General features: G+C 35.3%; 1 protein-coding gene across 3 annotated transcripts in view; it reads left to right on the top strand.

Annotated features, from left to right (window-relative positions):
- MCM9 (minichromosome maintenance 9 homologous recombination repair factor) overlaps nucleotides 1-16,416 on the top strand; it is a 72,649-nt gene that overhangs the window by 38,640 nt on the left and 17,593 nt on the right. For all 3 annotated transcript variants that reach the window (XM_036024623.1, XM_028508398.2, XM_036024624.1), the window contains one exon: nucleotides 5,417-5,591. In XM_036024623.1, the coding sequence (XP_035880516.1) occupies nucleotides 5,417-5,591 (175 nt within the window). The remainder of the gene's footprint in view (nucleotides 1-5,416; nucleotides 5,592-16,416) is intronic.

The raw sequence follows: 16,416 nt of genomic DNA, 5'->3' as shown, positions 1-16,416 counted from the left end.
CCTAATTACCCATCCTAAAACCTCCACTACCTCTAATACAATGTTGAATAGAAGTAGTGAGAGTAAACATTTCTATTTTGTTTCTGATTTTAGTGGGAAAACATTTTCTTACACCATTTACAATGACGTTAATTTTTTTTTTAAATGTAGATTCCTTTTGTCAGGAAGTTCTCTTCTCTTCCTAGTTTGTTAAATTTTGTCAAATGTTTTTTCTGCATCCATTAAGATGATCATGTGCTTTTTATCCCTTACTGTTTTAGTATGGGGATATTATTATTATTTGATTTCCAGGGTTGCACCAATTTTTAATTCCTGAGATAAATCCCACTTAGTCATGATGTATAATCCGTTTTATATATTGCTAGATTTTGTTTGTAATATTTTGTTCAGGATTTTTGTATCTGTGGCCTTAAGAGATACTGGTCTTAAATATAATTATAATGCCTTTGTCTGATTTTTGGTGAGTAATACTGTTCACATACAATAAATTAGGAAGCATTTCCTGTTAGTCTACTTCTAAAGGAGAATTTGTGAAGAATTGGTGTTTGACTTTTAAAATGTTTGGTTAGAATTCATCAGTGAAGCTGTGTGTGGGTAGTTTTAAAGTGACTAATTCAGTCTCTTTACTTACAGGTCTGTTCAGATTTTCATTTTCTTCTTGAGTCAGTTCTGGTAGTATCTTTTTAGAAAGTTGTCAGTGTTATCTAAGTTATCTAATTAGTTGACATACAGTTACTCATTGTGTTCCCTTATAAATCCTTTTTGTTTTTGTAAAATAGTATCTCATCTTTGATTCCTGATTTTAGTAATTTGATTATTCTTTCTTTTTTGCTTGGTAGTCTAGCTAAAAGTTTGTTAATTTTTGGTTTCATTAATTTCCTCAGTTGTTTTTATATTCTCTATTTCAATGATTTCTACTCTAGTATTTATCATTTCCTTCTATCCACTTACTTTAGGTTTAGTTTGCTCTTATTGTTTCTGGTGAAAGCATGGATTACTGATATGAGTTGTTTCTTCCTTTTTAATGTAGGCATTTATAGCATGGTAACTCTCTAAGCACTGCTCTAGCTGCATCCCATAGTTGTGGTATCTTGTATCTTCAATTTCTTTCATCTCAATGTGTGCCAATTTTTTTGTCCAGTTACCTGTTCATTGCAGGGATACCTTTTTGCCCTACCTCTGACAAATGTACATTACACTTTTGTTTAGATAGTTACTGTGAGGAAAAGTTCACTACTTTGTAATGTAACTAACTCATTTCTGAATACCTCAATGTATACAACAGTTTCCTGTAAAACTTTGTGTGTTGTTCTAGGTTATTTCTTTTGAACTTGCTCCAAATTAGCCTAATTCTTCTTCCATAGGGTAGTTCTCCAAATATGTAAACATTATTTTTACTTTTCTAAATCTTTCTTTCAAGCTAATTTCATCCCATGCTATAAACTGTTCCTTAAATTTAAGGTATTATTAACATGTCTTTCATAATCTGTTTACTTTTTTAAAATTAGTATTTCTTTTAACTTTGATGCCTCAAAGTAGGCATTAATGCTCTAGAACAGGAGTCAGCAACCTCCTTACAAAGGCCAGATGAAAACATTTTAGATTTTGAGGGCTATTCAGTGTTTGTCACAACTAACTTAACTTTGTCATTTTAACGTGAAACTACCATGTACAATATGTAAATAATAAGTATGACTGTGTTCCAAAAAAAATTATTTTTACACTGGCTGGCGTAGCTCAGTGGATTGAGCGCGGGCTGCAAACCAAAGCATCGCACGTTCGATTCCTAGTCAGGGCACATGCCTGGGTTGCAGGCCACAGCCCCCAGCAACCGCACATTGATGTTTCTCTCTCTCTCTCTTTCTCCCTCCCTTCCCTCTCTAAAAATAAATAAATAAAATCTTTAAAAAATTATTTTTACAAAAACAGGTGTCCAGGCCAGATTTTGCCCACAGATCATAATTTGCTGACTCCTGTTCTAGATGTTCTCTAACCAGTGCAGAACCTAGTGTGATTATATCTCCATTTGTGAATGCTGTTGCATTAATGGATTTTGAAAATTATATTAAAATATTTTGAGAAGATATTATTGAATATTCTTGTCTTTGCTTCGAGTGTTTTTCCCCTCTAGTTTCCTTCAGTATTTTTTCTTCATCTTTAATTTTCTGAAGTTTAAATATGATATGCTTAAATATAATTTTATTGTTTGTTTGTTTGTTTATTTGTTACAGTTTTCCTGCTCTGTGTTCTCTAAGTTTTCTGGATTTGTAGTTTGGTGTCTGACATTAATTCAAGGATTTTTTTAGTCATTGTTGCTTCTATTCCTTCTCTTCCTTCTTCTGGTATTCCCACTACATAAATTACATGTATGTTTTACCTTTTGTAGTTGTTTTCATAGTACTTGCATATTCTGTTATTTTCCATCTTTTTTTCTTTTTGATTTTCAGTTTTAGAAGTTTCTATTGATTTTCCTTACTCTGAGTTTTTTTCCCTCAGCCATGTCCAGTCTACTGATAGTCCATCAAAGGTATTCTTCAGTTCTTTTATAGTGTTTTTGATCTCTAGAATTTCTTTTTAATTATTTCTTAGACTTTCCATCTCTCTGCTTACACTATCAAAGAAAAATTGCTGATATTTCCTGTGAGAACCTGGTAGAGCTCCTGGAACTAAAATTCACAAAAGTGTGGGGACCCCCTTACCCCATAACTGGGTTCCTCTGGAGTTTTTAATTCTCAGAATTGTCCACACCGAGTCTCCAGCAGCTTGACCATTAGGGTTCAGATTTTCCTATCCCAGCCCAGGTTCCCATGGAGGTTTCAGCTCTGGTAAATTGTGATTCTCTGTCTCTATGTCTCCAATTTTAGGAGCAGGGGCTTGCCCTGTGACCTCATTTCTCTGATAGATCTAAGAAGTACTGATTTTTCAGTTTGTTCAGGTTTTTACTCAGTGTTAAGATGGAGTAGTAACTTCTTAGCTCCTTAAATGCTGGACCAGAAACCAGGTATTTTCTTCTGTGAGTTTTCTTTTATAAAGTTTTACATTTTTCATTTAGATCTTTAATTTATTATGACTTAATTTTTGTATCCATGTGAGATATGGATCAAGACTGATTTTCTCTTTTTGCATAAAACTATCCAATTATTTGTGGAACAGATTATCATTTTCCATTAAATTGCTTTTACTTTATGTACTTGACCCTGTATGTGTGGGCCTATTTTTGGACTCTAGTCTCTTCTACTGCTTTATCTGTTTATATCCTTTCTCAGTACCACTCTGATTGATTACTCTAGCTTTGTGGTAAATCTGGAAATGGGTCATGTGAGATCTACTTTGTTTTTGGTTTGACTCTTCTGTTTTCTTTGCTTCTCCATATAAAGTTTAGAATTACCTTGCCAATTTCTATAAAAAGAAAAATCCTGCTAGGATTTTGTTTGGAATTGTAATGAATCTATAGAGTACTTTGGGGGATATCTTAAAATACTGAGTTTTTCAAATCATTCAAGAAACATTGGATTATCTCTCATTTGAGTAGGTCATCTTTGATTTCCTTCATCAGTGTTTTGTAGTTTTTGCATACAGGTCTTACACATAATTTTAAAGATTTTTACCTAAGTATTTCATACTTTTGGGTGCTATCCTAAATGTACTATTTTAAATGGCAATTTCTAATTTTTCTAATGTATATGAATATGATTAATTTTTGTACATTGACTTGCAAACTGCAACTTTGCTATAATCACTTATTCTAGTAGACTTTTTGCAGTTTTTGTAATTTTTTACATAATCATATTGTCTATAAATATTTTTAAAATGTTAGTTCTTACTTTTCAAGGAAAAGAGTGTTGAGAGCAAATCTCCTTGCCCTTTACCAATCTTGGGAGTAGAAGGGGGATGAAGCTCCAAGCATTCAGTCTTTTATTAAGTATCAGCTGAAGGGTTTTTATAAATACCTTCTATAAGATTGAAAGAGGTTCCCTCTATTCCTAGTTACCTGAGAGATGTTTTAATCATGAACGATTGTTAAGTTTTGTCAGGTGTTATTTCTCTGTCTCTTGAGGTAGTCGTTTGTTTTTTCTTCCTTAGTTTGTTGACATGGTGAATTGCACTGATTAATTTTTGATGTTGAATTACCCTTGCATTCCCAAAATAAACTCAACTTAGTTATGAGCTCTTATTTTATGTATTGTTTAATTTGCTTTCCTTTTGAAGGGGGGTATTTTTGCATGTATTTTATAAGGTGTACTGATCTGCCATTTTCTTTAATATGTCTGTATATATTTTGGGTAACATGATAGGCTTCATTGAATGAGTTGGGAAGTATTTCTTGTTTTTCTACATTTCTGAAAATTTTGTATAGAATTGGTATTATTTTTTCTGTAAAGGTTTAGTAGAATTCACCATGACTTCATCTCAGCCTGTAGATTTCTGTGTTGCAAGGTTTTTAACTACATAGTCAATTTTCAAAGTGGATTTAAGATTATGCAAGTTATCTTTTTTTAAGATAAACTTTGGTAGTTTATATACTTCAAAGAATATGACTTTCATCTAAGTTATTAAACTTAGGACATAGAGTAATTTATTTTATTTCTGTATTATTAGTTCAATGTCTATAGAATCTATAATGGTGTTCTCTCTTTAATTCCCGATATTTGTAACTTTTGTCTTTTTTTTAATCAGTCTAGCCAGAGGTTCATAATTTTTTAAAATCAATAATAGTTACTGTAAATACTTATTATGTATCATACACCTTTTAAAGAGCTTTATTTATATCCTATTTGAGTATCCAGGAATGTCTAAAATATTTTTCTTTTCTTTGTTATCCACTTTTATAAATGAATGTAATGAGGCCTTGCTATATTATGAAACATGCCTACTATATAATAGCCAGAATGACAAATCGAGGTTTCAAATCCAAGTCTAGGTGACTCCAAAGACTTTGCTTTTGACCACTCTGCTTTATTGACTGGTATAAAGGATGAATTAAAATCAGAGAAAAAGGAATCCTCTGTGACTGGGAGCAAACTTTTAATTTTCATCATTGGACTGTAATGTCTGGTGTCCTCTTTCTTTTGACTCTGCAGTATATAATACAAAACCTCCTGTCATAAGATCTCTGGAGATCTATTTGCTCCTTCTAAAGGTTAAAAACACTACTACCAAGAAGAGATAGATAATTTGAAGGCATCTGGTTGCCACAAAATACTTAATAAAACCTATTAGATTTTCAGAACATAGGATATTCCGATAACAACCTGAAACAGTTGTCCTGATGCCATCCATTTTTGGTAGACTACAAATAAAAGCCTTGACTCCATACCCTTTCCTTTCCTTTAAAATGTAGGCATTTATTTCCTTTCATAGGTATAAGATAATGCTTTTGAAAATAAAAGCTGACACAGCTTGCTTGTTTCCTTAGGCCTGACAGTAACTGCTGTAAAGGACTCGGGAGAATGGAATTTGGAGGCTGGGGCATTAGTGCTTGCAGATGCCGGCCTTTGCTGTATCGATGAATTTAATAGCCTCAAAGAGCATGATAGAACCAGTATCCACGAAGCAATGGAGCAGCAAACCATAAGTGTTGCTAAGGCTGGGTAAGAGTTTTTTGTTTTGTTTTTTTTTAATCTACGGGAGTCATGAGATTAGTTAATATATGATTATGGAAAAATGTGAACCTTTTTGAACTGTAAGGTATGTTTGGTCTTCTTAGGCACTGTCAGTTATCACCCTTCAAGATATCAAGACACATATTAATTTTCCCTCGGAGGTGAGTGAGGAAAGTAAAAATGAATTGTTGAGAAAAAGAAAGGGAAAACTAAAGTGTTAATGTAAGTTGATTTATTTTTTTAGAAGAGAGGAAGCTTTCTGAACACTTCTTTTTTTAACTTTTTTTTAAAAAAAGATTTTATTTATTTATTTTTACAGAGGGGAAGGGAGGGAGAAAGAGAAGGAGAGAAACATCAATGTGTGGTTGCCTCTTGGGCATCCCCTACTGGGAACCTGGCCTGGAACCCAGGTATGTGCCCTGACTGGGAATTGAACCAGCTACCCTTTGGTTCACAGTCCAGTGCTCAATCCACTGAGCCACACCAGCCTGGCAAATGTAAGTTGATTTAATTCATGGAGGGGACTTTATTATGTTAGGAATTTTGAAAAATTTGAAAAGAAAAAAGTAATATCTACTTTCAATGTCATTCTCCCTATATATTTTTTCCTAACATATCTTAATGGAAGGTTGATCACAGCATATGGAAAACTAAATAATAATGTATATTAGAATAAGATGAAGTACCTGTTGTGACTCAGGTTGCTTGCAGGTTCAGGGGTTGAGGTATGAGGTCTGGCTACACATGACCAATGAGAGAGAAAAATAGGGAGGTTCAGATAGAAATCCAGGCCCTAACGTGGTTATGGGAAATGTATTTGACAACAAAGTCTGACCGTTAAGCAGGCTGCCAGGTCATCCAAGTAAAAGACAGAGGCAGAACTATCTTAGCCCTATTGCCACTACTATAGGTTTGAGGCCAGCTGATCAGACAGATAGGGCTGCCAGCAGAGTCTTCAAACAGTAATAGTTACTAGGGAGCCAGGCAGATACTGAGGTTAATAGATTTTATGAGAGCTGTTATGCACACTCACAAAAAGGGAAAGACAGGGAACAAGGTAAAAGCAGGCTGCAAGGTAAAAACATACAAGAAAAAGTAGACAGAACTATTTTCAGATCTATTCATTTAATTCAATACATATTCAGTCAGTATGTATTTATCAAGAGCCTGCTGTGTGCCAGACACTGTGTGAGACGCTGGGAAATACAAAGATGAATACAACACTGTCCTTGAAGTGTTTGCTATTTTGTTGGGAAAGATAGATAAAAGAGTACCAAAGTGTTACGTCCATTATAAAATTATTATAAGAGAACATTCTTTAAAATAATGATTGCTTCAAAACTACTGAACAAGGAAAATCAGAGATAATACTTTACTAAGTGTCTTCAAGGCTGCTTTCTGCTCTCATGTCTCCATTTAATTAGTACCACTGCTAGTTAGTAGACTCTGGGTTTTTTTTTTATATATACCTTTTCCAGAGGAAATCAGGGACATTTTGAAAGAATCCTAAATAATTAACTTTGGCATAAGGGAAAATTGGGACAAATGCTATTGAGTGTATTTTGAGTGTAAGGGAAAACATTGGTGGTGCTATATGATAGGCTACAGAATAAATCTTTATTAAGTGAAAATATTTTATTAACCACTGTTATTGCCTTTACCCTCTGTAAGTGTGAATTAGTATGCATCTTCCATGCTATCTGTGAGTGTGTGGTAAGTTCCAAAAGGAACGTTCTTGTAGATAAAGAGCGCGCTGACGGCACCCACTGCTTGGACAGTCTTGTCATAGCTCTAGTTACTTGATGCACTGAAACAATGCTTTTCACACGATTCATGGTGAAGGGCTAATTTTAATACTTATTTTTCAGTTTATCACAGAGCAATATTTTTATAAAATAGAATAAATTATTTTTAAAATTAAAAAGCAAAGAGATATAAAATATAAGCCTAAGTTTTCATTCACTTAGGATGGAGAAAGCTGTAAGGGCATGTCATTCCCATTCTAACAAGAAAAATCTAGTTAGCCCACAGAATTCATAACTTTGAACTTATTAGAGAGCTGAACTTATACGAAAATTAAGGTAACTTAATTCCAAAGTGTGACAAGCCCCTCCAAGAAGAGAGGAGGTACACAAACTGTCACCTGTGACAGCACATGAGAGGAAGAGGTGGCTGCCATTGAAGCAAGTAGGGAGAAATAACTAAAATTTATGTTAAGTCCTGAAGTCCACCTGACGTCCACATGTGGGCTTGCATATCAGTTTAGAATAACCAGGAACTCCAAACACAAGGGGATTTCTCACTTTCAAGCCCTTCTCCACTGGTCTCCACCAGATGCTCACAAGAAAAATTGGACAGAGCAGAAGATCAGAGACCCTTCCCTGCCCTCATCAGCCCCACAAGCCTGAGAGATGATTGCTGCTGGGGAAGAGGTGCAAAAACCCTGCTGCTTCCCCAGACACCTCATTCAAATGGGGCAAACACTGAAGCAACTGGGGGCAGGCCCAGAAACTGTGTCATTCCCAGGGCCTCTGGGAGAAGGGTAGAAGCAAAAAAAACCCCTCTGCCTCAGGAGGAAGTTAGAGAACCTTCCTTCCACCCTGCAGGAGCCAGGCAAAAAGGCTCTGCTTCTGGTAGGAGGGTAGAGGCAAAAGCCAACTTTCCCTGAAAGAAGGACAGACAACACTCCTGGTTCCAGGATCCTGAACCCATACAAGCAGAGGCCTGTAGCATTGGGAAAGGGACAGAAAAAACACTCCTGCCCAAGAACCAACATAGAGAGATGGCAGGGTTCAGCTGATACAGGTGGGACAGAAAGACTTGTAACTATCTAACACATCCCCTTTCAAAGCAGACTTGTAAGGAAATTAAGACACAGACCCTGTCTAAGACCTAGAGACCGAGAACTGCCTTGGCCCCCCAAATAAGCCTAACCCTGAGTAATAAGCAACAGTAGCCTGTTGCTGGGGAAGGTGCAGGGGTGGGAAAAGAGACTCTTCTGTGGTGCTGGTCTGCAGTGTCTGCTGAAAGCTGAAGGTAGAGTAGAAACACCGAGAATAATCTTCCAGCACTTCACTACAATTCCCACACTAAGAACAAAATAATGGCACCTCAAACCTGAAAGAATTTTGTAGTCTGGTGCACTGAGTGTAAAGATAGCAGCAACAGTGCCAATATCCAGATCAATTATAATGACCTTAGGCTATACACGAAGTGATTTAAAATTATTTGAAGGTAGACTGTATTAAGTTACATATGTAAACTTCAGAACCACCACTAGAAAATAAAAGGCCTAACCAATAAGCCAGGCATAGAGATAAAATTGAGTAATAACAAATAATCCAAAAGAAGGCAGGATGAGGAGACAAAGGGAACAATGAATAGATGGGACATACAGAACACAATTAGCCAGATGATGGATTCAAATTCAGTCATATCAATAATTATATTAGCAATAAATCATTTAAACATTTAAAAGGCAGGGATTGTCAGATTGGATAAAAAGCAAAACTCAACTAAATGCTGCACTCAAGAAATTGACTTTAAATTCTAAAACACAGGTAAATTAAAAGTAAAAGAATGGGGGAAATTATTTCATGAAAACACCAAACACTTGACCAAGACATTTCAGGAAATAAAACTGCAGACCAATGTGCCCTGTGAATATAGACATGAAAATTCTTACCAATCCTATAGCAAATAAATAATCCAGCAGTATATAAAAAGGATTACACATTAAAACCAAGTAGGGCTTATCTCAGGAATGCAGAGTTGTTATAACATCATTGAAATCAATCAATGTAATTCACAATATTAACAGAATAAGAAAAAAACCCATCCCAATAAATGCAGAAAAGTTGCAATTTGACAGAATTTCATTTAATTAGACAAAATTAAATATGCACCTATGATAAAATTCACAGCAAACCACAAGAGAAGTCCCTCCTTCTGTTTAACTGTTAACAAGAGACATTTCATACTTATGGTGAAAGACTGAATGTTTTCCACTTAAGAGTGGAAGCAAGTCAGGGATGTCCATTTTTGCCCCTTCTGGTAAGAATTGCAGTAAAAGTACTAGTTAGTTTGGTAAGGCAAAAAAGAGAAGAAGGAGGGAGGGAGGGAGGAAAAGAAGGAAGGAAGTCAAATTGGAAACATAGAAGTTCAGATTGTCTACATTTTATATGACATGATCATCTACATAGAAAATCTGAAAGAATCTATTTAAAAGATGCTAGGATTCAAGCTGATGTATAAAAATTCATTGTATTTATGTATGCTAGCCATGAACAATTGTAAACTGAAGTAAAATACATTACTTTATATAATAGTTTCCAAAAACATGAAATATTTAGGGATAAAGTTAGCAAAATATATTCTAGATTTTTACAGTAAAAACTATAGACCATTGATGACAGAAATTAAAGAGACCTAATAAATGGAAAGATAGATTTTCATTGATCAGAAGACTTAATGTTGTTAAAGATTTAGGTGCTGCCCAAAGCAATCTATAAAATCAATGCAATTTCAGTTAAAATCCCAACAAGCTTTTTTGCAGAAATTCATAAGCTGATTTTAAATCATATGTGGAAAAGCACAGGAACTAGAATAGACAAAGCAGTTTCATAAGAGAATAATTTTGGAGGACTTAATTTATTTCAAGATTTAGTATAAAAACTACAGTAATCAAGACAGTGTAACATTGGTATAAGGATAAACATAGATCAATGGGAGAAAATATAGGTCCAGAAATAGAACCAAAGGTATAATAAAGTCAGCTGATTTTCAAGAATGATGTCAAGATAACTCAGTGGAAAAGGATGGTCATTTCCAAAAAATAGTGCTGGTACTTAGATATCCATTTACAAAAATGGCCTATATATAAACACCAGCTTTATTCTTAATCACCCAAGATGGTAAACAACCCAAAAATCCATCATTTGGTGAATGGATAAACACATTTTGATATATCCATACAGTGGAATATCAATATAAATAAGCAATATAAAGGAACAAACTATTGATACATTCAACAACATGGACGAATCTTAAAAGCACTATGTGAAGTAAAATGCCAAAAATAAAAGACTACATAGTTTATGATTCCCTTTATATGAAATTCTAGAAGAAGCAAAATTATAATAAGGGAAATCACATGAGCTATTGCAAGGGTTGGGAGTCAGGGGAGGAGATTGACTGCAGAAGAACACCTAAAAAAAGTTGAATTTTACTGTATATAAATTATATCACAAAATCTTTAATTTAAAAAATAGGTAAACTCATTTTATTTTTAGATTCAGCAGACATGAAATCACTCTATCTAACAGCTTGTAAACACGTGCTCGCTCTGCACCCATCTCTCCCCTGACTGGTCGCAACATATGAACAGGCACAAGCTCGCAGCCCAGGCTGTGAGCCCTGATGGCGATTTGCGGAATAAAACGCCACATAAGGGTAGATGCGGAGGGTATGGAAAGGAATAACAGTGCCAGGGAGGCCGATACACTTATCATTAGTAAAACCCTTTTTTAAATTGCATTGACATCTTCCTAAGGAAATAGTTTATTTAAATTAGTAGAATAATTTTCGGATTGGATTTTGTTGGGAAAGGAGAGGACTTTTATATCTAGGAGATAAATTTTGCTACTCATATTTACAGTCAATTTTCATTGTTTTTTATTTAAAACATTGGTCAGATGTATAATATGTATTGAAAGAAGTTTGGCTTAAGAAGCACTTTGAGTGCTTTGAGGTAATGCACTTTTCTGTAGGGCTTCTTTTTTAAACCATTGCACCTTGGTAGGCATTGGTAGTCTTGTTATTATGATGCTAAACATTTATATGATTATGTTTTCAAGATAAAATTCTTCAGCTGTTTCTCTTTTGTCTTGGCTACTATCCAGACTTTAATACCTCTTTGAACTGTGCAGTGGGTAACCCGTATTTTAGCCTTCCAGCTATCCCGTCACCCTCCACAGGACTGTCACCTTGGTTCCAAGAGCTTTCAGGTTCCCTTTATTCCACAGAAGTTACTTCTTCAATTCACGAGGATTCAAACCTGTTCTCGATATTTCCTACTCTAGTGGGGTGGGACTCTCTTTCTAAGGCTGGTATTATCTGTGTTCTACCACCATGAGGACCCTTTGCTCTCTCCTTTTTTTCACTTAGTCTCCCACTGATCTTTTCAGTATAGGCTGTCGATTAGTGTTGCTGGTTTCTAATGTCTCTTTGTCTGTTTGCATATAAATTGAATATTGTGATATTCTCTCTTGTATTTTAGTTTTGTTTTATGGGTTTATTTGCTCTCCTTGTTTACCTGTAAGTTCTCTGGGGGATATGTTCACAGATTTGGATATAATCAGCTGCCATTATCCTGTGGAAACCTAGAAATCAACATTTTATATTTTAGGTTATTCTTGTTGTTTAACTCATAATACCAACTTTTGCTGGATATTTTAAAAACGTTGCCCATGTTTTCTTTGAGCCATTTATAGAAAGAAATAATTGGAGAAATAGTTATCTACAGTTATTTCAAAGGACTCAGATATAGAAATGGAATTAGACTTATTCTGTATCTTTTAGAATCAGTAGCTACAAGGTTCGGTGAAGCTTATTTGGAATTAGTACAAGGAAGACTTTTTAGCAGAGATCATAGGCAGCCTGTAGGATTGTAGAGGTCTTCCAAGTTAAAATAGAAAAATTTTATGTAAGGAATTAAGCATCTAATGGGGAAATGGATAACCTTTAAGGTGCCACCTATGATATGTTGTAAGTTATGGGCTTGCCCACAAACTCAGCCATGATGAGCAAATTCAACTGCTGGCTGGTATATTGCAGAATATGTACATACATAAATACGGTTTCATATTATATCATTAAATATTGAACATGACCTATGCTAGAGATGGAACAAATTCAAGAAAGTACATCAAGACTTCCACTTTCTAAAAATGAACCTAAGAATACATTTGGTGTTAAAAGAATTATCGTAATAACTAAGAGCAAGAGTCTCTAGAGCTAGTGGGTCTAGGTTGAAGTTCTAGTTCTACTACCTAATAGTTGGGCAGACTGGACTTCTCTGTGCCTTGGTTTCCTCACTGTACGATGGTGAGAAGTATTATATTTCATAGGACTGTTGTAAAAATTAAATGAGCTAATCCATGTGAATTCTTAGGATGGAATGTGGCTATTTAAGTGTTTAGAGATCTGCAATTCCTTTCAGAAGCCCTTGGGGCCAAATGCATGTTGGAATTTAGATTTTTTGTTCTAATTTTAGGAAGGTAATACAATGCATCTGTTATTTATTGTGAAACCTCTTAGGAGTGTCTGAGACAGCACCCTGTAATCACACGCATTAATTGTTTAGTGGTGAAACTTACAAAACTTCATACTAAGTGGGATGAAGACTCATCAATCTAGGTCTGATTTTGCTGCCAAATTAGCTACAAAAAACTTGCTTTTTTAGAGCGTTTAGATTTTGAAATTGTGATAAATGAATATGAATAGTTATCATCATCAGGCTCCTGCTCCAGGATGAAATACTGAATGCTGCAGGGTGGATAATAATCACAAAGGTCTTCTTCAGTTATAATGAGACTAGCTCAAGTTACCTGATGTAGACCCTAAGATAAGTCTGCTAGGGTTGTGGGATTAGCAAAAGCAGTATCTTTTATTGATTGAAACATAATTTGGGGATGGCGGTTTCTTTAAAGCAGATATAATATAGCAACTGTATTATTGCCTCATTGCCATCTTAGCTTCAGAAATGTATTCTGTTCTGGCCAAGATGGAGGCAAAGGTAGATACGCTTTGCTTCCTTGCATATCCAAAAGAAGGATAACAACCAATTTAAAAAACAAAAAACAACCAGAACTGCCAGGAAACCAAACTGTGGAAGTCTGACAACCAAGGAGTTAAAGAAGAAACATTCTTCCAGATTGCTGTGCCAAGACAAAGAAATATGGTCCAAATGAAAGAAGAGATCAAAACTCCAGGGAAAGAACTAAGTGATGAAGAGATAGCCAGCCTATCAGATGCAGAGTTCAAAACACTGATAATCAGGATGCTCACAGAAGTGACTGACTACGGACACAAAATAAAGGAAGAAGTGAAGCCTATTCAAAGTGAAATGAAGAAGAATATGCAGGGGACCAAGAGTGAAGGGAAGGAAACTGGGACTCAAATTAATGATTTGTAACAGAAGGAAGAAATAGACATTTGATCAAAACAGAATGAAGAAACAAGAATTGAAAAAAATGAGGAGAGGCTTAGGAACCTCTGGGACAACTTTAAACATTCCAACATCCAAATCATAGAGGTGCCAGAAGGAGAAGAGGAAGAGCAAGAAATTGAAAACTTACTTGAAAAAATAATGAAGGAAAACTTCCCCAATCCGGCGAAGGAAATAGACTTCCAGGAAGTGCAGGAAGCTCAGAGAGTCCCAAAGAAGTTGGACCCAAGGAGAAACACACCAAGACACACACATCATCATTACATTACCCAAGATTAAAGATAAGGAAAGAATCTTAAAAGCAGCAAGAGAAAAGGAGACAGTTAACCTACAAAGGAGTTCCCATAAGACTGTCAGCTGATTTCTCAAAAGAAATCTTGCAGGCAAGAATGGGCTGGAAAGAAGTATTCAAAGTCATGAAAGTCAAGGACATACATCCAAGATTACTCTATCCAATAAAGCTATCATTTAGAATGGAAGGGGAGATAAAGTGCTTTCTAGATAAGGTCAAGTTAAAGGAGTTCATCATCACCAAGCCCTTATTATATGAAATGTTAAAGGCGCTTATCTAAGAAAAAGAAGACCATCAACAATATGAACAGTAAAATGACAACAAACTCACAACTATCAATAACTGAACCTAAAACAAAAACTAAGCAAACAACAAGAACAGGAATAGAATCACAGAAATGGAGATCACGTGGAGGGTTATCAGTGGGGAGGGGAAAGGGGGAGGATAGGGGAAAAGGTACAGGGAATAAGAAGCATAAATGGTACATACAAAATAGATGGGGAGGTTAAGAATAGTATAGGAAATGGAGAAGCCAAAGAACTTATATGTATGACCCATGGACATGAACTAAGGGGGAGGAATGATGGTGGGAGGGGGGTACAGGGTGGAGGGGGATAAAGGGGAGAAAAAGAAATGGGACAACTACAATAGCATAATCAATAAAATACACTTTTTAAAAAAGAAGTATATGCTTCAAATATGCTCTCCTATTGTTGTGACTTGGATGCTTTCTCTGTCACCGATTTTTTGTGTGTTTGTGGGTCTTTTAGACTCAGTCAGCTCTCTTAAGTAGTTCAGCTCTCCCTCTTGTGTCTATGTTGAATACCTTCAAAAAAGGCCCAATTAAATATTGTCATCCCTATTGGAAGATTTATGCAAGGCCAGCTGAGAAGCATGTGGCCAGTTTATGGATTAACTCTCCCAGAGCCAGGTTCCAATCTCAGGTCCAGTCTGCTGTTCCTGTCTGGCAGTTTACATAGAAGGAGTGGTAGGTTTAAGTGCATAGTGGGCATTCCAGGGACTGGCCTGTTCAAGACTATGATGAGTCACATAAATAATACACCAAAGAACAAGTCAGTCAGTAATTTTCCGTGCTGGTAGTTTAGTCAGTGTTGGGAAACAATATTTTAGACAAACAGACAGAAGAGTCTAGCAAATCAGTCTAAATAGGAGATACATCTTTATGAGAAAAATCTTGAGCTGAATGAGTTTCAAAGAGACAGACAAAATGTTTGGCAGGGTTTTTAAAGATAGTGAGTACTCAGTCACATGTGCTTAGTGGCTTGGTCCAGCTTTCTAGTACTTTTTGCAGTTTCTCCCCAAAGCATAGTTACCACCAATTATGTGATTTTTTTTTCCTTCCATTCAAGTTGTCCTTTTAATTTAACATTTATTTTGACATAGTATTACTTACAGAAAAATGCAAGAATAGTACATGTTGTTTTTGTTCTTGGGCTGGCAGTTAGTTTGCCCTCAATCAACAGTTACATCTATCATCTGCTCGATGGTGGGAACCAGTGAAAATGTTCTTCAAGTTCCACTTGAGCTCATATGTTCAGTTTTCATAGCACTCACTCTGTGTGTCACTCAGTAACTGCAGAAACATTGGATCTCAACAGTGGCTCATCTAATTTTTGGTCTAACAGTTTGCAGAATATTAAATTCATTTTCCCTAATGAGAAACCTTTTAATATTTCTGAAACAGAGTATACAGTTAATTGTCAAATGCAGAACTCTTGAGATGTCTCTTGAGTAATAAAGCATATCAAGATGTTAATTAGTTTCAGGTAAGAAAGGCAAGTGTGGAAAAGGAATGTTTATCATGTATTCTACCAAAATAAAAGCTGAGTTTTACCTTAAAACACCTTACCTATTCCTTACTCCCCAGTTCAAAGACTTCTCTTTCTTTGAGCAGCAATATAAAGACTTTAGTATCCTAAAATAGGAGTGTTTTATTGAGCTGTCATCCTCTCGGACCACTTCAAGTTTTTCTTTGAAATTTTTGATACCTTACAATATCATTTTCAGGATCTTTTGAAAATGTTTGTTTTTGTTCTCTCTCTCATATGTCTCAAGTGACTATTTGTAAAGCAGTTTTATTTGAATTATAATCTCCCTAATTTCTCAGAGGTTTTTTTTAATTTAAATCATTTTTTCTTTCTCAATTATATTTGACATGCAATAGTATATTAGTTTTAGTTGTATACCCTAGTGATTAGACATTATACAACTTACTAAGTGATCGTCCCTATAAATCTTGTACCCATATGACACCATACTTAATTATTAGAATA

The sequence above is a fragment of the Phyllostomus discolor genome, chromosome 4 (genome assembly GCF_004126475.2).
Source record: "Phyllostomus discolor isolate MPI-MPIP mPhyDis1 chromosome 4, mPhyDis1.pri.v3, whole genome shotgun sequence".
Taxonomy (NCBI): domain Eukaryota; kingdom Metazoa; phylum Chordata; class Mammalia; order Chiroptera; family Phyllostomidae; genus Phyllostomus; species Phyllostomus discolor.
The sequence above is the reverse complement of the archived record's forward strand: the minus strand, read 5'-3'. Positions and strand labels throughout refer to the sequence as shown.